General features: G+C 37.6%; 1 protein-coding gene across 7 annotated transcripts in view; it reads left to right on the top strand.

The window, feature by feature from the left end:
• Positions 1 to 20,690, top strand: part of WWOX (WW domain containing oxidoreductase) — a 526,234-nt gene that overhangs the window by 121,707 nt on the left and 383,837 nt on the right. For all 7 annotated transcript variants that reach the window (XM_057401158.1, XM_057401159.1, XM_057401160.1 and 4 more), the window contains exons 7-8: positions 7,332 to 7,517; positions 11,172 to 11,436. In XM_057401158.1, the coding sequence (XP_057257141.1) occupies positions 7,332 to 7,517; positions 11,172 to 11,436 (451 nt within the window). The remainder of the gene's footprint in view (positions 1 to 7,331; positions 7,518 to 11,171; positions 11,437 to 20,690) is intronic.

Genomic DNA, 20,690 nt, shown 5'->3' with positions numbered 1-20,690 from the left:
AAGGAGTTGTCATTGGCAGGTGAAATGTCCAAAATGCATGAAGTGTTTTATTGTTTGAATGATCAAGCGTGGTCCCAAAAATATTTCCAAGGAGTTAAGTATTTTCAATGGGAAATACCGCGAATGTGTAGTAAAAGTAGTAATTGACCTTCCTTGTGAGTTGTAACTTTCTTTTTTCTAACAAATACTTACTGTATACAAATGAAATTTGTACATTTAGAAGTACTCACAGAAGCAACAAATCATTCCACGGTTATTGCAAGAATGGATGTTCCTTTTCAGCTGGCTTATGCTTGTTTGTAACTGCTTGCGTATACATGTAAATAATGATTTTTTATTGGGATTCTGAAAAAGATGTATGTGTCTGCTTGGAGGTAGTGAATGTCCCTAGGTGTGCTGCTGAATGAAGATTAACAGATTCTGCATATTTCCATTGCTGCTGTCACCTAAGCATCAGGGAGACTTAAAACAAAACAAAATATCATTTCAAGGCATTGCAAGGAATAGAACAAAGTGCTCCTCTTATTGTGCCAGGGCTCGAGAAAAGGAAGAGGATGCAAAATGGATATGCTGGAAGGGTGAAGAGGTACAGAAATTAAGTTGCAAAGCCCTGTCCTGCCCTCTTCTACCCCAACCTAGCCCTGGGACTTTCAAAATCCATTCGTACTTTGAGGCCCTTGAGTTACAGGACTAGCAAAGAGAAACATTTACAAAGGCAGTCATGGTTTCTTTGATGGATTTGGTTTGAAATGTAGTCCTGAGGAGGCACTGAGGTGAAGGAAGAGCAGTACTGGCACCTGTTGTTAACAAGTTGTTATCAAAAGCAAGTGATTTGCTGATGAAGTGATACTAAATAAGAAAATGTTGATTAAAAAGGTCCTAATTTCTCAGATTTCTATCATCATATACCGTTCAAGGCCAGGCTGGACAGAGCTTTGGGTGACATGGTCTAGGGTGAGGTATCCCTGGCCATTGCAGGGGGGTTGGAAATAGATGAACTTAAGGTCCTTTTCAACCCAAATAATTCTATGATTCTATAACTGCAGTGTATAAATTAGCCAAGTGCGGGAGACAGATCATGTCAGGAAATTAAACCTCATCTCTGCTTTTCTTATTTTGTATGTTGTCCTTGTGAAACTCATACAGGAGTAGAAGGAGAGCTTCCAGCTTGGATCATTTGTGAGGGAAGATGCTTTGGCCAATGCAAGTTTTCTAAGGCCAGTTTGAGGTCCAGATTACAAATGTTGAATGTGTTAAGGTTAAATATTTTAAAACATTAAATGTCTAAGTGTTTCTTTATTTAACATTGGGTCTGAATTTCTCTTCAGAAGTTCAACTTTAAAATTTTCACTATAGCTGAAATTGCTTCTGTAACTCATTAAGAGGAAGAATAGGCCTTTAAAACTCTTCTGTCCCCCTACAGGTAAAATAGCAATTTTTCTATAAAGGAAGATAATTTACTAATTTCTGGCTGAATAAGATGATATGGGGCTTTTTTAGTTGCTTTTGTTTTGATTTGGTTTTTTTTTGGTTTTTTTTTTTTTCCTTCCCTATGTGTAAAAACAGGTACTACAGTGAAAATGAGAACTAATGGATGTTTTCTGTTTATTTCTAAATCTGTTGAGATGTCTGTTCCTTCTCCAAACTTTTATGAAATTGTATACTGAAGATTTTATAGTGGCAATGTATAATGATTGAGAGATGTTTGACCTATATGGCCGTATGCAGATAATATATTATGAAGACATAAGGGCAGCTACTGATAATAATTCCCACGTATTTCGTACGGAGGAAGAAGCCGAGCAGTTTAAGTGCGCACTCCCATTAATCTCTTTGAATGGTGGGGCAGAAGTATTTGCTGATCAACAGTGTCAAATCCTGCAAAGAAATCCAGTAGGATCAATTTCAGAGAATTTTCCTTGCTTCCAGCAGGAGGTCATCCATCAGGGCTCTAAGTCCTGTGTTAGTAGCTTGCCTTAAAATGAAGCCTGTCTGACAAGGATCCACAATTCTGTCAGCTGACAGGTGGCAAAGAGGGTCTTTTTGCTGACTTTTCAGTCAATATTTTTAGAGAAAGGGAAGTTTGACGTTAAGCATTCATTTGTGAAAGCATTGGTTAAGCAATGCTCTTCTGTTTTCATCACACAAATGCATATTTTTGGGCCATTATTAGATTATAAATGGTTCTGAGATTTCCTGCTGCTGCCTGATTCTTAGTGATTTTCTTGTTGCTCAGTTTCCCGTCAGTGCTGCTTGTAAAACTAAGAGGGATTTTTGGAGAGGGTTGTCTAACTCGCCCTTTTCCTGGAGAGCCATTAGCCTAGCCTGCATGTTGGTCATCTCCTTTGTGAAAGTAGCCATTCCCTCGCAGAAGGAAGTGCCATTTTGTAACTTCCAGAGAAAGCAACATGGGTGATGTTATGGGATGTAAAAGTTCAGTGGGCCATGACTTTACTTCTTTGTGGAAGAGCAGTCACAACTCTGCCTTCTTTGCTGGCCGTGACATAGGCTTACAGTTGCTTATGGGACTTTGGGGATATGGCAAGGCCTTTTCTGTTGAATTTCTGCGTAATTCCAAACAGTGTGAACTTTTCAAATCACTTGAGAAGTGCCCCAGATGGTGTGACATTCTGCTTCATGGGAAGATTTGAAAGTATTCCCTTTGCATAATTTCTGGTTAACTATTTCATTACGCTTGAAATGGGAGAACACCAAAGCCAAGAACTCTGTTGACATTTTGGCAGTGCTTGTTTAACCTCCTAGTGCACAGGCTACATTTGTTGAAAAATATTATTCTTACCTTTGCAAATCATCAGTAATTAATTCCCTTGGAAATATCTACTGCTGCACACAGCCAGCTTGGGAGGCTGCTGACAGATCATAGTTTTACATCAGGTGCTAACAAATTGATTATTAAATTTCATAAGTAACTGATTCATAGCAAGAACTTAATTTCTGTACCTCTAATGTATTCACTGACTGTATTTTCAAACAGCGCAGGACGTCTGGATTGCTTTGCTGCTTCTAGTGGTGAATTGAGCACAGCATATTAGATGGGAATGACTTGCCCAGTGCAAGGGTTAGTAATGTATCACCGGCTTGTGAAATGCACAAGATGTTAAATTGTTATCAGCTGGGATATTCACTATTAAGAATGACCTTGTTAATTCTATATGCTTTTTATTTCCAATAAATAGTAGCTACAGTTACCAGTACAGTAGGTTTTCTTGAAGTAATGTGCAGCTTGCAGTTAAAGCAGTGTATTCCTGAGTCTCAGTCATGCTGTGAAGGATAAGAAACGGTGCTATGATGGAGCAGCTCATGTTCAAGTCCCAGTACATACTTAAATCGTAATGGTAGGCCATGTTAGCTCACTTGGTGTGATGTAAGTCACTGACTGAAGGCATTTTAAGGAGGCATAGGGGTACATATTCAAAACACACTGCAAGGTTTTGACTATACAGTATTTACAGAGATATCAAATAGGAGTCACGGTTAGAGGGAGCAGCATGGTTTAGAGTAAACTCTAAAGAAAATTTTCCTTTGCTGCTGACATTTTTTGTTGGACTTAGCTGTGCCTTTGATGTAGAAATACAAACTATTTGAAACCAAGGAGAGATTTTTTCGTTAGGCTCAGGAGGAAGATTAATGCAGATTGTAGCAATGTTTTTAATGAACTTGTGAAATCAAGGTCATAGCTCTGCTATCACTTAAAAATACTCCTGCCATAAAGCAAAGATGTAGTGCCAGATGTGTGGTGTGAATTGTCATGTATCTTAAAAATTTGGTTCCTGCATAATGATATGTTCAGTGATACAGAGCTCTGCACCACTGAGATTAGAATCTGTCATCTGTGGCTGAAATTCATAACGATATGGTGGCTGTTACGTACCTAATCTCATTAATTTCCTGGTGTGTAAATGTCCAGGTCACAAAAACTTAGATGGCAATTTTCAGTAATTGGACCTTTGTTAGCAGTCTGTTGAGAGACACCGATAGCTTAATGGACACAGATCCAAATCTGAGAGGTGGTTCTTTCTGAGCTGAAATGAAGCACAACAACAGTATCTATTGATAAGGTGGTTTAGGTTTCTCTTCTGTGGTGTTTTCTAGAGAAATCAGCTTTTAACCATTTAAAACTACTAATGCTAATTAAAATAAAAGAATTCTAAAAGTGAATCTGATACTACCTTTTCAATATGCTATTAGTTTAAAATGCCTCCGTATTTATATTTCTTCACAGATTTTTCTAATACAGTACTGTAAATACTATTAACTCTACGGTCTTCTAATTTTAATTACTTTTACTTTAAAAAGAAATTAGAACAAAATGTGTGAAAAATACAAATCTCATGAACAGGACTGAAGCATAATTTTCTTTTATAGAACCCAATTAAATGCCCTAACAATTGAAGAGTGACTACATTTTATAGTTTTATAATTCTAGAATTGTTTTTTAATCACTTGACCTGACAGATTTAGGTATAGAGTGCATATTTTGCCTCTGGTAGTTATTGTGTAATTAGAATTAATGAAGGATACTACAATTCAGATAGGTGGAATATAGTTTTGGTTCATATCTGAATTCTTTCTGTCTTATTGCAGTTGGTTACCTCACAGTGCTAATGACAACTATCAAATAGAATTAAGGTCTTTTAAAAAGTGCTATATTTGCTTTCACAGGGAATGGTGATGGTATTTTCTGCATTACTGCTGTACTCATATATTTCAGTCCTAATACAGGAGTCTGTTATGCCAAAAATTGCACCTGTGTTGAAGAAGCTTGTTCCTTTTTCCCAGCAGATTTACAAATGTGTAAATTAATTATCACTGGAGTTTTTCATAAACTTTCAGAAGAGATGTTGAATCATCCAAAGTTTTCACACGTGCACATGAGAGATCCTTGCCTTTAAAAGGACAGTCCCTCTTTGTCTGCAGTTTCTCTTGCAGGTGTAGTATGTATGTGAAGGTATTATGTGTATAAGTGTTACTGACCAAAAGGCAAATCAGAAATCCAGGACTTCAGAAAATGAGCTTCCCAAAGTACACAAATGTTTCATACTGCTTCTGAAGCTTTTGTTCAGATTTTCCAAGTTGGCACACATACAGATATTAGGTTGTTAACTTTGTATTAAAGCAGACAACATTGGTAACTTCCCAGCAGGCTTGAAGTTGAAATTTATTTTAATAAGGAAATACAGCCTACTGTTTATGTCAGTGCTTATGCAGCTGAAAAGGTACATCTGATTCCCTCAGAAATGTCTTTTTGAAAGCTGGGCTATCAAAATCTCAGGTTTTCAAACATGCCTGAAGGAGTCTAATTACTTAGGTTTGTTTGACAACCTGGGGCTTCATGTTTCACATTCTTTTCCAGAATTCCTTTTGCAGATGCTCAGAGTTGGAGTATGTGTGTCCTTCAACCATACAGGAAAAAGAACTGACTGACTCTGGGTCTCCTGTCATCTTTTGTGTGTAGGGCTGCAAGGAAATACTTGAGAAGAGCAGAGGGCCAGCCGCTGTTTTTCCTAGTTGTGCTTCATTTGTTATTTTCACAATTAGAGTTTATGTTGGGTGGTTGATTTTGTATCATGGGATACAAAACTGCCCAGTCGCAGTAAAGATATAATAGGCTGGAATGGGCTAAACAAAGAAATGTGTTAATGTGGTGGAGTTAGGACATCACAGGTACTAGTGCGCTGTTAATGCAGGAAGGAAAGGTGCTTGTTTGGCCATCGTTATTTTATGTGACCTTTCTATTTAATTATATTATGGCCAGGGATGCCAGAAGCAGGCTCTCAAGTCTGAGGTTTACAGCTCAGGTGCGCTTGCTGAGGTCTGTGCATCAGACTAACTCAAGGACAAGAATACACTGTCGGTGTCAAGGTTGCTCCAGAGATGGAACAATCTAGCAAATGCAGACCCATCTGAGGTCCAAGAACCAGAGTCTTGTGTTTCACAAGGATTTCAAAAAATACAAGAAAGGGCAGAAAGGTTATTTGTCCTTGATCTTGTTTTGGAGATTGGGAAGGCTTTAAGGTGCATCGGATCCTGAGATTACAGTGGAGATATGAAGGAATTTGAAGTTTTCTGGATCTGATTTTTGACTGAGAGGGGTGTGTGACAGTCTAGGCTCTTTCTTACCTTAGTTTGGTAAAATCTTACCCTTTGCAAAGCAAATTAGGAATGCTTCACTTCAAGTTCCTTCCTTGCAAACTGGGCTGGCGAGGTTCAGTGAGGAAGGATTCTGTCGCTCTCTTAGAACCTTAGAAATGTTCTGATCTCTCCTATGTATTGTGTGCATTTTCCCACCAAAGATTACAGTTTCTGGAGGATGTTTATATTTTCCATCTCATTCTTTTCAAATTGTATTTTTTAACAGCTTACTTCACAAGGTGCAACAGTTTAAAACATGGGCATACGTCATGTTGCATTGTGTCTTTATCTTTTAATCGTTTTTGCCCTGACAGTTGTGCAGATATGTACCCCATATTAGAAAGTGACAGGAGGTGCTTCTCCCTTAGGAACAGTTTCTTTTCTAAATGCCCTAGAAGGAGCCTGTTTGCTGGATAGCAGTTGGGAGAGCAGTGTTATTGTTGAGCTATTTCTGGTGACCTGCTCATGCATATCAGTCAGCTATCCGCTAATCACTATTGTTGTGAAAGTTCAGGACATATGGAGTTTGCTGTGGTCCTTGAGATGTGAAGTATTACCATTCTACTTGGTATTTTTGAGGGAAGGGGAGAACCCATAGGGTCTGGCTCTGCTATGCTGTAGTGGGCTAAATAAAGTAGATTCGGATAGTGAGAAACAGAGGTTAAAACACGCGCTTTCTTCTCTCTCCTCCACCCATCCCTTTCCCCAGTCTCAGATTCACCCCTTCATCCCAACTCCTCTACTTTCCCTATCCTGAGCAGGGCAGAAGGATGAGGAGTGGTGGTCAGCACACAGCATCTCCTCTCTGCTGTTTCCTCCTCCTCACGGCATTGGGTACCTCTGCCTCCTTCTTTGTGCCTGCAGCACCAGCTCTCCTCTTCTCCCACCATGCTGCTCACCCTGCTCTTTCACACTTTCTCCTCTCACCCCTCTCTGCTGGATGGCCTTTCCCCTCTTCCTAAGTGCTTTTGCTTTCCCAAAGCTGCCACCGTTGTGGCTGAAGGCTCCACTGTGCCTTGCGGTGGGGCTGCCACACAACTGGACATGCACACTGACAGAGAGCCCTCATGCCTGCACTGAGGCATGGCTGGCTGGCTCACATAGGAATGCAATTACATGTATTTCATTGAGATTTCTGTCCCCTGACTCACTTCTCTCCAATACCCCTGATTACCCAGGCCTCTCCACATCTTGATCTGCAATGCTGCCGTGTTTGGTGTTCCCTTTGTCTTGACGGAGGATGAGCTGGAGTCCACCTTCCAGGTGAACCACTTGGGACACTTCTACCTCGTCCAGCTTCTGGAAGATGTTTTACGTCGGTCGTCTCCTGCTAGGGTGGTGGTGGTGTCCTCCGAATCACACAGGTTGGTGAAAGTTAGCTTTGATTTAGCTGAAACATTTAATCCTGAGAGCACAGAATGGTTGCGGCAGAACTGCAAAAGTTTTTGGAAATGAATGGCCTTGCTCTTGTAAAGCATTTGCTTTTGAATAATCTTTTTAGAAATAGAAGCATTACTAATGCCTCTGGATGTTACTGGATTTGGCTCTGTCGATGAATAAAGCGTGTTCTAGTTTTATAACGGTATGTAGATATTTTTTCATCATTCTTTGTATGAATGCAGATTTTTGCCGCATTTCAGACCGCTCATTGATTTTGCAAGGAGATGGAATAATAATTGATCAAATCTGAATGGCATGACCCGTATTGATTTGTCATTCAACAACTTCAACATCTTACCAAGAAGAATGTGCAGTTATTTTAGCAGGAGAAACAATGCAATTAAAAACTGCTAGATGAAATCCAATTGTTTTATAATGAGAAATTAGGGAATTCAATGCAGACATTAGCTGTATAATTGTAAAATGAGAAGTAGTGTAGTTAATACATATTAGAAATCTGGCCATGCCTCTTTTGGTGAGTTTTTTTAATTAAAATGTTAGATGCTCATCTTTTCTACTGCCAGGAGAAGTAAAGTTGGCAAAGACAATGTTGGTGAGGTTTGCCTTATTGAAGACATGCTTGTGGTGTTTGTGTTAATAACTGAAAAGGTGTATTTGATTTAAATGAAGTTCTCTGTGCAAAATGCATGCCCCAATTCTGAATTTTAGTGGGCACAAAACACTTACTGCCTTCCAATGTAGTTCAGGTTCTGCAGGATTAAACCTATATTGTCCAGCTTTAAACATTACTGTTGATTTCTATTTCACTTTTGGTCATGTGTAACAGCCCTAGCAAACAGAAAGGAAGAATGTGTAAGTGCTTTTTCTATTTTTTTTCCCCCTGCCTTCATATTTCTGAAATGTTTTAGTGACCCAGAATGAAGCTTATTTTTTTTAATCATGTTTCCATAAAATGTAACCCCAGGGACCTAGGAGAGAGAGACCAGCCAAGGGTCGGGCTGAAACCTTTATCACTTCCAAACACAGGGGCTTATGGTATAAATGACACACTGCAGATAGATTTACTTTTACCATTTTAAATTTATGATGGCTGAAATGAAAGGAAGCAATAGAAAATGCCAGTAATAATCCTCCCCAGTGTTAAAAGACATGAAATGTCTAGTAATTAGGTGGTAACAAAATCTGGACATCCTTATCTTTGCAAATCACACCAGGTTTGTGAAAGCAAGTAGCAGAGTCCTGTGAGTTGTGAGGGAGGCTACTGCGGGGCAGGCAAGATAGCTCTAGAAATAAATCTGCCAACTCCAATCACTTGCCAGATGTGGAGGGCACAATGGGATACGTATAAATGAGCTGTTATTTAATAGGAGATTATGTTGAATTGTCAGCTGCTTGTTCCCCTTTTGTAAGTTTCCATCTCTGATAGTATTTTAAATGACATCTTTGTTTTTCACTGTATTAAGCGCTATCTGTAACTAGACCACGCATCTCTGGACATCTTTGTCTGTGTTTTCAAAATATTTTTGAAGTGCTCATTGCTAACTCAGTAAGATCAGACAAGGTTTATAGAAGCCTATCAAAAAATAATTACAGCCCATGTTTGAATAAAATGGTAAATGCAACTAGTAAATTTCCCTTTTTCTAAGGGGTCCAATTCATGTATTATGGAATATCTTAACACTAACACTTAGTTACTGTAAATAACTGTGCCTTCCCCCCCCCCCCCCCCCCCCCCCCCCCCCCCATCTATTTAATAGCAAGAAGTTGATGTAAGGAGTTAGTTTAGACGTTAGGTATTATTGGGTAGTAGTACTTTCTGACCTATTTGAGAACTCTGAGCCTTAAACTATGTTGTAAAACAGAAGTGTTGGTATCTAATTACTTCCATAAACCTTGGCTGGATCTTTTCACTGGAGTCAAGACCCCCTGTTAGGGGAAAAATAAAGTCTCCTCTTTGGAGAAAATATTATACTAGACTGCTCCAAGGCAAAATATTTATTTGCCTCTCTGGTTCTTTGTTCATTTCTAGTTACTTCTCTGGATTCAGCACAAATGGATTCTGTTTAAATTAAGCTTTTGCGTACTTTAAGCACATCATATTAAAATCAGAATAATAAATAGTTGAGTTTCCTTCTGTATTTATTTCTGTGTTGTTAATTTGATTGTACAGCCCTTATCCTACTGAATTCAATGAGATTGCCGACATAAGTAAGATTGACTCACATAAGCACACTTGCAGGGTTGGATTCAAAATATGCCACCGTATTTCCATTATACAGTATTTTATTTATAGATTATTTTTGGTGTCGTGAATGATTACTTGAGGAATGAATATAGGAAATTCCTCCCAGAATAGTATCATTAATTTCAGAAATGTATTTTATCTAACTGGAAATTATGAAAAGAAATTTTGTTGTTGAAATTGAAGGGGTAATTCTGCAAGACACAGAACATCCTGGATTCCTCTTGAGTTCAAATACCATAGTTGCTTTTCTCTGAGTGTATTATAATTCTGCTCACAGACTGAATGTAGAAATTCCAGCTGATCTCTTCATTTCTGGGCACAAGATGCAAAATTAGTAAAGATATTTTAAAGCATTTTTCTAGTGTGTACTATAATTATGTTTATCCCTGTTCTCTCCAGCTGATTCTGAAAACTCTGAGTATTAAAAAGAGCTTGCTAAATCCATTTTATTTTTAGTAGCTCTTCTGAATAAAACATAGATCTGTAACTAAATGTAGTATTATTTTCAAATACTAAGATATAACAGTAAATTGATAAATCAAATCAGAAGAACTGGGGAGAAAAATGCTATATGGAAACTTCCTTTTCTTCATCTAAATGTCTTTAGAACATTCACTACTTTGTTATGAAAAAAAAAAAAAAAAAGAAGGAAAGAAACAAACAGCTGGTGTTTAATGACTCTGTCAGACCCAATTAAAAAACATCAACTAGTTACTTTGATTTGTGTTCAGCCATGCCATGGGTATACTTAAAAACATTATACTCTGCCAGAACTCATTTTGGCTTTGTTTACATTTATCTTTTAAACATATAAGACTATTGATGGCAAGTTACCAAGGTTATAACCCCTTTATATTCATCAATTTTTAATCTGAAAAAGAGGCTAAGAGGCAGTGAGACTCATCCATAGCTACTTGAACACTTAAATGAAAGTGTGCAGTATGTGAACACTGGATGAAATAATCAAGGGAAGGGAAGAAAAGGAAATGAAAGTACGCTGGTTTACTGTGCTCATAATGCAGTTATCCTACATTATTTCCTCCAAGTTGATTGTGCTCTTGTGAATCTGTGGCAAAATCTTTTTTCTGGATTTAAAATAAAATTATTTGTATGTTACATATGATGCCTTTAAATCATGAAAACCTTTTGTTATTTCAATTCCTTAATAATTTACTTTTGATAATTATTCAAAATCTTTTTGCCATATTATATGGTACTGTTTGCTGGGTCTCAAACAATTTCCAGTGGATACTTTTAACTGCTAAATGAGTTGTATCTGGCCAAGTTCTACTCTGTTGTCTACATTTTATGTTCTTTTCAATGAGAGCAAAATTAACTCTGGGCTATCTAAGGCATATTTACTGGTTTTTAGATTTACAGAAATTAAAGACTACTCTGGAAAACTCGATTTCAGTCTGCTTTCTCCGTCTAAAAAGGAGTATTGGGCTATGTTGGCCTACAATCGTTCCAAACTTTGCAATATACTGTTCTCCAATGAGCTGAACCGACGCCTTTCTCCCCATGGGGTGACGTCTAACTCAGTCCATCCTGGAAATATGATTTACTCCTCCATTCATCGTAACTGGTGGGTGTATACCCTGCTGTTTACCTTGGCTCGACCCTTCACCAAGTCCATGGTAAGTGAATCACAGTATTTTACACATATTCATTTTTTCTAATCAGGGGAGTAAAGTTATAAAAATCCAGATTTATGTACCTGCTTTAACCTATTGTCTTTTATTACTATGACCCTGATTTTAATTACAAAAAGTCATTAGTTCATTAGTACACATTAGTGAAGTGTTCTTTTTAGAGGATTCGTCAGTCATTTTAGATCAACTTTGTCAGTCTTCAGTAAAGGTACCTTGTTAGGTGGAATGCATGACTTCCTTGTTTGAATACATGATTTTCACTGTGATTAAGGTAGTTGAACATCTTAGGTATGGGATAGCTTAGAGTTATTTCTGTGCTCAGTATATGTAAAACATCAAAAAAATTGCTTTGGTTTTTCAGTGGAATACGCTTGACTGCATTTCTTATGTAAACAGATGCCCTAGTTAAAAAAGATACTACAGACATTATTAATGGCTAAGAGAAAGTGCCTTCAGTGGTAAAAGCACCTTCATTCATATTTAAAAATAAAAATAAAAACAAAAACAAAACCCCAGCAATTTGTTTGATTCTTCCAAAGCACCGAAGGCAATGGGTGTTTTCCCTTTGTCTCCATTGGAGTGGGACCAGGACATAATGAAAGATTGCACAGTTCTTTCATAACCAACAGCATAAGGCTTCATTAGATGAGAATTTGCAGCATCACCAGTTACTCTTATCCCTTGAACCTCTGGCCCAGATTATCCTCTCTTTAGGCAGAGGATGACTGTTGCTTCATTGAGAACTGCCTTCCTTTACCTTTCTATTTCTCATCCCTTATTCAGAGACAAAGAAGGGTATTCCCAAAAGTGAAGCAGAGAGGGAGTCTCCCTGAATGTTTACAGCTATGAATCACGGAAATGGGAAGATTTATACCCCTACAGAACTGATCTAGGCACAGCAATTTATTCAAGCCCAAACCAGGCTGTTTTTGCAGAAGACTTCACAAGTGACAAGTAGTTGTGTTGTAGCGTAACTTACTGTCTGCTGAGCTGGGGATTCAGACCAATTAGCTTTATTTTAGAAAGAGCAGAGAAGAAATTGTTAAGGCAGAGGAATCCATCGTTAAGTAGCTTAATCTACCATATAAGCTATAGCAGCTGAGCAAATCCGTGGTGGAACTTGCATGTATACCTGCACAAAAAAGTTTGCTTCTAATTTTCATTGTCATCTAGATAATGATATTAATCTCAATTTTTACCATGTCAGTATAAGTGGAAACAACATTTATAGTGTTCAACACTCTGCTTACACATCCAAAAAAGAACAGCTTCTTGAACAATATTGGATCTCCAGTAAGACTCGTGGAGCAAAATTAAAAACACTGTAATGTGGTACACTGGTAATATGTCAGTCAGGGGAGTCTTCACATCTCTAACCTCTGCCTGCAGTCTGCAGGCTGTACATATGCAAAAACTATTTATGTCCATGATGTTGGTAAGTGAGCATTCTGGCACCCTGGGACAAGTAATACCTTTCAACAGCATGCTTTTTTTTGACCAGGACCTTTAAAACCATGTCTCTGCTGTGTTAGGGATAGTTTGTAAAACAAATGCTTGAAGTTCTCCTGAGAATGGGTAAGTGAATGTATGCTATCAATGTCCCATGAAAAGGATCCAGCCTGTGGAACTTTATGAATTGTTAGTTTTATTTGCTCTGACATGGCTTCACAAAGGAACCTTTTGTGTTTGCTGCTCAGAATAACCTCTAAGGAACAAAATGAACAATGAAGTTAATTCTGAATTCTTTAAAACAATTGATAGATTTTTTTTTTTTTCTAAATAGTTATTTATTTATGGGTGGTACATAAAAAAGAATGCAAAATACCAGCACTGAATATCAGCACACTCCAGTTCCAACCCAATCACTTCAGTCTTTTGTGTTTGTTTGTATTTCACAGAGGTTATTTGAATGTTGTGCTGGAGGGTATGAGTGTAAGCATCAGGTTTATAGCTCATATTCTGATATGAATTGTTATGTTCCCCTGAACCTTACCAATATTTTCATTGCCAGTAAAATTATAAGAGTGCCCCTTCCTGGGTAGGCAAACCCGCTGAGCTGAAACTCTCAACATCATCAGTGTAAGAGTTTTTCTGTTTGAAGTTTTGTAGGGAACAAATTATTTGCTGCTTCTCTTTATTTTAGGGGTTGCACTGTCACCAACCTGGAACAGACTTTGTTGAGGATCTTTTGGGGGCTTCCTCTCAGTTTTTCTGTGGCAGCTCACCTAAGATTTTAGATGAGTGTTTTTGTCAGAGTACTGTGTGTGTGTCTTAAGCTTAAAGCTACAGTCCAAAGGTTGTGAACTCTATGTTCCTGTATTTTGCAAGGATGTCTGCATTGCACAATGCAGCATGATGCAGCAGCATTTAATGTAGTTGAGTCTGAGCTGGGTCCGTAACTGGAATTAAGAGATCCGTGTCAAGGTTGCGTGGAGAGAGGTAAGGTTTATCAGCTCAGGCAAGGTGACTTGCAGATATGCCTGTACCGGTTTTGGTCTCTGAGGCAGTAGCTTTAGATGCTGCAGCATTGTGATACATGGAGAACCTAATCCTTCTGGAGACCATTTGAAGGTCTTTGCTACGTTTTGATCTGTAAAGACTCCTGGGGTCTGTGTAGATGCATGCATATATATGTATATATGTATACACACATACACACAGAGTTCCACTGCACATACCAGATTATAACTGGGACCTTTTTGTGTTATTGTAAAAGCTGTTAATAAAAAAATAATCACATCTTTAATTTGCATTTCATAAAGATAGACTTACTAGATGTTCTGTGAGAGGTGGATAGCTTAAAGTTTCAGATCTTTTGATAACTTTGAAGCTAGAGAATTAGAAAATATGTTTGTTTCCCTACTATTTATTTCCAGAACAATGTAATTCTTACATTATATCCTGGCTGCAAGTTGCTACTTCACACATTTGACTTACTTGTCATCATTTTCTGTGGTACTTGTAAAATCATCTATTTAACGTTCACTTACTAGAAATCATAACTTTTAGTAATTATTTTGTTTTGTTTCCGACAAGGAAGAAATATACATTGTGTATCCAAAATGTATTTTTTTAATATTTTAATAATATTTTAATATTTAATAATATTTTTAGTTGTTCAGTTCTTGAGTGTTGAAAAGCTGCACTTTGGTTGATGAGGATGTAGTATTTTGTTCAGAAATGCATGCTGTTGTCTACTGTGAATCACCATCTTAGAGAGAGGTCATGAAGCCTCTGGCATGTGGCACTTGGGGTTATTCAGCATGACAGAATTTAGCTTAGTAAACACTGCTGATAGCTGTTTTAGCTGATTCCCTGAAGAGTTGAATAGTCTAATATCGCGCTCTAATTTACCTGTTTGCTGTTATTTGCTGCAAATTTTGTGACTTAATTTCAGTAATCAGGACACTTTATGAAGTCAGGCTGTTTTAACTTAAAATCTGATTTTTCTAAAAGAACAAACATAGTTAGGGTTTATGTCTTTCAAGTGTGAGGTTTTTAGGAACTCAATTTTAGTAGCTTGTGTAAATGGTCATACCTTACTGCAGTAAATGCAACTCCACTTTTGAAAATTTGTTCTATGAGTCACTACAGCATAAAAATCGTGTTATGTTTGTACTGGTTATAGTAAATCCTTGTGTGGAATCACAGGGAGCTGTCTCGTCAGCTTTTGAAACAGCAGAATATTTAAATCACTGATGCTTATTAAGTAGAGCTGAAACTGGAAACTGAGACTATTCCTTTTTTCCAACCCACCTTTTTTTAAGATCTAAAATCTATAAGGATTTGCTCGACAGAAATGGAGAACAAGTCTGTTTTTGTAGTAAGCAGTAGTTGCAAGTAAATTACCATTTCATTATTGTAGTAACTGTAGCTCTAATAATGTTCAAAGGGCTTCTCTTTTACTTACTACTGTATAGTTACTGAGTAAATTGGAGAAGCTTGTAGTATAATTAAATGTCAATTGAAACAGGTGGCCACTGTAAATAACAGTTTGGAAGAGAAGCTCTGAATGTTACTGCATAGGCCGTGCGTGTGCTTAGCTGGTTTGATCTAAGGGTTCACGGTTCTACTCCTCTTGCTTTTTCTCAACTTCTTTTCTTTTTAGCTCTTTCCTCTGTGCTCTTTTGCTCTTCTTTTCTCCTTCTGTCTCTCTTTTCTTTCCTCTCCTTAAAGTTGTCTTTAGTGCAGTTTGACTAAGTTACTTTAAGTTAATTCTAAGTCATTCAGGACCCATCTGATTTGTTCTTATTTACACACACGATTAAAATTAAATACATTTATTATAAGTTTGGAGCTTACACTGAGTGTGCTATCTAGTGTCACCCCCCAGTGATTTTGTGAGTGTACAATGGCATATAAAATTAGAAGCAGAGTGCCATTACTGCACGCTTGTGATAGTCTTACATAGAACCAAATATTTTTGTTGGCAGGTAATAGAGCAGAAAGAATATCATGTGTTAGAGTAGCAAGAGCTTAACAGATGTTTCAGTGAACTGAGTTTTCAAATCCTTTTACATTAAGAAATGGCTAGAGTTTGTAGAAGTTCTGAGACTATTGGGTTACATTTCCTGTTGCAGTGCAAAGCCAGCCATTGTGCTAGAGTTTTAGCAGATGTGTTACCCCCTTCTAATGGTTGGGAATAAAACATTGGTTCTCATACTGAAATATACTTTACATCTAGAAGAGCTCAACCTGTCGCCTTTAAACAGCCAGTTAGCTGCAGTAAGACCATTCTGGCCTTAATTTTTCACTGTGTAAGAGACTGATACTCGAACTGCTCTTTGATCCTCCTCCCTTAAAGATAGTAGCTTTTCAGAATGGGATTTTGTATTTAAATTATTTGCTATTGGGAATTATAAGGAATATTTTTAAGGGCCCCAAAGTCCTTTGCATATATTAGTCTTTCATAAAACAATGAATTGTCATTGTGGTGTTATCCCAGGAGTGGTTTAGGCAGTGTACATGTATTGGAATCCTCATCTGAGTAGAAGGAAAACCCCTGTGCCTACAACTGTTTCACTGCTTTTAATTTTGCCACATGTTGGAAGTGTCTAAATTTACATTTCATGTGGTGATTTATGCTCACACGTAACATCAACTCAGAAATGCTATTCTGGCAAGAGATGAATCTGCATCTGTAAGAATGACTTTCTTCTACCTGGTGATCACATCTGTTTGATAAAAGCTCAAAAGAGACCCTGCAGTCTCGTCATCTTTTTCTCCCCTGTTCCTTGCTAAAGAAGCTGGAATAACCCTTAGAGCTGGGGATAGTATTCCCTCCTTGAGCAAACATTTTTTGCTGTCCAAAGATCTGTGTGGGCTGTGTTGAGTTGATGTTGGCTTCCATTACTGAATTCACAGTTCAGGCTGAATTCTGCCCTCAGCTGTGCATGTTCAGAGCAATCATGAGCAGGGTGGGTATGTGCGCGTTTCTGCATAGAATTTGGCCTGTATTTCATCCCTAAAACATTCCTGAAAATGCACTGGGGTTTCCTGAAAAGCAACAAACAGTTGCTTTGAAAAGAACCTCACAGTTTAGATTTGATCAAAATGGCAGTTTCTGTTCTCAAATTGAGTATTGGGCAGAAAGTGAAAGAGGCTTGGAGAATGAAACTGGATTAACTATCTACTAGATATTAGCACTTGTTGCAGAGTGTATATATCACATACACAATTCTCCTGTTTCATGGGTTAATGCCTAAAGTGTAAATGGTAAAGCGATGCTAAGCAACATCTCTCTTTCTAACACACAGAACTGTCTCTCTAGTAACATGGAAGGACAGCTATTTTGTTGAACCCTGACAGTATATACTTCCTTGTGGAGTACTTTTTTTTTAAATAGATTTGGAAATTGGATAAAGGAAAGAAGGCATTTGTGGAAGAATATTTTTATTGGTTGTAGCAGGATGGTAAAGAGATTCCTCCAAAATAGTTGTGAATCATTTTGGAAGAATGGGCCAACATTTCTTCTATTCATTTAGAATTTCTGCATCCTATTTAATAATGAAATAAAACATAATCTAGTTTATTATCAAACTTACATTTAACTGATACATATTTTAACTTCCTGCTAAAATGAATGTAGCATGAAATATGAGGGTAAATTAAATCTGTTCTCCATAACCTACACCACAGGAATGGAAAGTCTTTATGAAAACCCATCCAGATGCCAAAGACCACAGCTCAGGATCTCAGTGTGCAAGGCAGTGCTCAGTGGGAGTAATGGCCATGGTATTTGCTGTGTCCAATACACCCCCATAGCTGTTTTTGGGGCAGCTCTGTTATGTCCTATAGTTTTGTTGAGGAAGTAAGGAATTTCTTTCTCTCCCCCTAGATCCTTGCAGCATTTCAGAATGTCCTGCCAAGTACGTGGGCTGCAAGGCAGGGAAACATTTGGTCCATAATGTTTTATATTACATGTAATTAAATTAGAATCTGAAATTAAAAAGGATGTTTCCCTATTTTCCAGCCTGGAAAAACCTTCTTGGATTAGAAAGTTATATATACACCTTGTGGAATGTCTGCATACAGGTCTGAATTGCCCCAAAATGCTAATCTTTGTGCACCCTCACATACAGCCCTGTCTGATACCTTGTCGTCTCCTGCCTGAAACCTGAAGATTAACCTCATAGGTAGTTAACAGCAGAGAACATAATATTGCTTTCTGAAACTTGCAGAAAGTCAGTCTTGCATTCAGTTATTTTCATTTCTTGATCCAGATTTTTATACCATCTAGAAACAGACCTCTTTATTGAATAACAGGGGAGTATCAGATTCTTGGGTATAAGCTGCATTACAAATAAAATAGTGAGTGCTTAACAAAAGGTTTCAAAAGTGAATCCTTTTTGTTTTTGCACTCTGGTATGATGCATCCATAATTTCTTTCTTGTCTGAAAGTCCCAGACTTTCCTTCACTGGACTTCTTTTCCTTCATTCTTTTGTAGTCCTGAGTTCTTGTTTTTTTTCCGACTCTTATTCTTCCCCTTTCACTCACCATCACTTGCAGAATTAAACATGGCTGAAGTGCTGTGGTGTCCCTGAGGTGTTTTGCAGCATTGATCTGCTCAGAATGTGTTTGAGAAACCATAAGGAAGGAATTTTCTGTTGTATTACAACTGTTGAGGTCCTTGGGTGACGGGCAAGATGTTGCAGTCTGACAGAAGCAGCTGAACAGGAGAGTTAGCTTTTATTTTGTCCCTTGACCTTCATTTCTTTTTTATGTCATAACTATACTTACTATTAGGAATTTGCCCCATCCCTGTGGTAGTTTTGTTGAGATCTTTCTCATAGTGAAACATCATTTGTTTTATTTGCTGCAAAAACTATTTACTGCAATAACTGAAAACAAGTAAGGGATTGATTTTCCATGGGCAAAGATGACTAAAATTTAGAGCTGTGGGTTTGAAGATATCTTTTTAGGTGATTGGGTAGTGGAATTCAGTACTTTCAGAGTGCTTGAAAGTCTGAGGGTTTTTTTATTTTTGTGATTGTATTGTTTTTGCTTGCTGCTGTACAGGTATTCTGTTTTTCAAAGTCAGGTATTACAAGCAGATGTGAAAGTAGGATAAAAATTTAAAGTTTGGGGAGGTGGGGAGGGTTCTCATGGGAACCTGTATTTTCACAGTGCTCTGAAAAACTATTTTCTTTTTGTTTTTTCCCCTGTTTTTTTTCAGTGAAGAAAATCGCTATTAGCAGCACTAGATAATACTCTGGATTTATATGTATGACCTCTTGGCCTCCCTTCCTTCTGACTGATTACAAATATGTTCTCTCTCAAAAGTAGGTCTATGCTGTTTTGCCACATAGATCTAACGTTTAAACTCTGGCCATGGACAGGTTTGTGACACTTCTGCAAGCCACACACAAAAAAGTATTCCTTGTGTGCTTTTCATAAATCTAATGTTTTTTGACAAGCGTCTCTAAGAAAACAGCAAAGCGTTTATCATATAGCTCTGTTAAAAATAGTAGATTGGGAAAGAGTATGTAAGGGAAAACACACAGTGAGGAACTTCCCTGAATGTATTACTCAGGTTGCATAAACTAAGAAGTAAATGTGTATGTTCATATTTTTTTCTACCCTTAGCTAGAACAATAACTAGCTGGGAATAATCTAAGTTAAGATTTAGTGTTTTCCTGTATTATACAGGCAATTAAACTTTAATCTCTTGAAGATCTTAAAAACTAAACCAGATTGCCTCTGTTTTGTTTTTTTTCATGCATTTATTTAGTGGTAATGCAAACGTGGCTGTTAACTTGGAAACATGGCAGCTATGGTCTAAAATAGTTTTATGGTATGTGCCAACCTAGGTCATCTTAATGTGTCTCTGAAGGTTGCAATACTTGCCTTTGCTACTGATCTTCTTTCACCCACTCTTAAACAGGCTTCAGATTATGCTAGTTCATAGTTATATTGATAATTTTAAGAAGACCTGGTAAATAAAAGGTATTTTCATAGCATGATTCTGTACTTTTTGCCTAATAAGGGTTTAATCTTTGATGACTTTGTAGCCTAGGTAGCAATGAGAATTGCTGGTTGAAATTACAGCTGAAGAGCAAATGCAGTTGTGCCCAGAAGTCCCCCGTTGCCTTTTGCTTTGTTGCAGAGCCCTCTGTGTGCCATCACAGCACCCCAGAGCCATGTGGGTGCCTCTCACTGCACCCCAGAGCCCTGTGGTTACAGTACTGCAGATGAGATGACCCAACCGTGTGGGGGCCGCACAGTTTCTCATTTGTGTGCCTGAGCAAGGTCACTTAGACAGTTTGTTGTAAATAACATGGTAACATCCAGAGCTCCTTAGTTACCAGCTAGCACATAAATCACAGGATTATTCATTTTCTTTAATAACAAGAGAGTAATAGAGGTAACGTTCTTATGAATGAGATAGCTGTAGTCAAAAGCAGAGTCAGAGCACTGTAGTTCATTTATAATGATGCAGTGATCTGTTGATAAGATTCTAGAAAGATAGTTTCAAATATTCAGAGTGATAAAACTTGAGGTTTTAGCTGTGAGTGTCTAATAACTTTTTATTGAAAAAGGTAGTCCCTAAAACCTCTTTTTAAATAATGGTTTTAAACTTTTTGGACAGACATAGGTAGTGTGCAGTATAGCTAGAAAATAAATTAAGCACAGCCAAATGCAAGTTATACGTGGCACTTCAACTGAACCACATTTTCAGCTATTGAAATTACAGTGCTTTGAGAGATATGAAATGTGAAAAACAAAGCCCATGATGGAT

The sequence above is a fragment of the Pezoporus wallicus genome, unplaced genomic scaffold, assembly GCF_028554395.1.
Source record: "Pezoporus wallicus isolate ANWC-B61680 ecotype Strahan unplaced genomic scaffold, APGP_CSIRO_Pwel_v1 contig_420, whole genome shotgun sequence".
Taxonomy (NCBI): domain Eukaryota; kingdom Metazoa; phylum Chordata; class Aves; order Psittaciformes; family Psittacidae; genus Pezoporus; species Pezoporus wallicus.
Note: the sequence above shows the minus strand (reverse complement) of the source record. Positions and strands in the feature narration are given on the sequence as shown.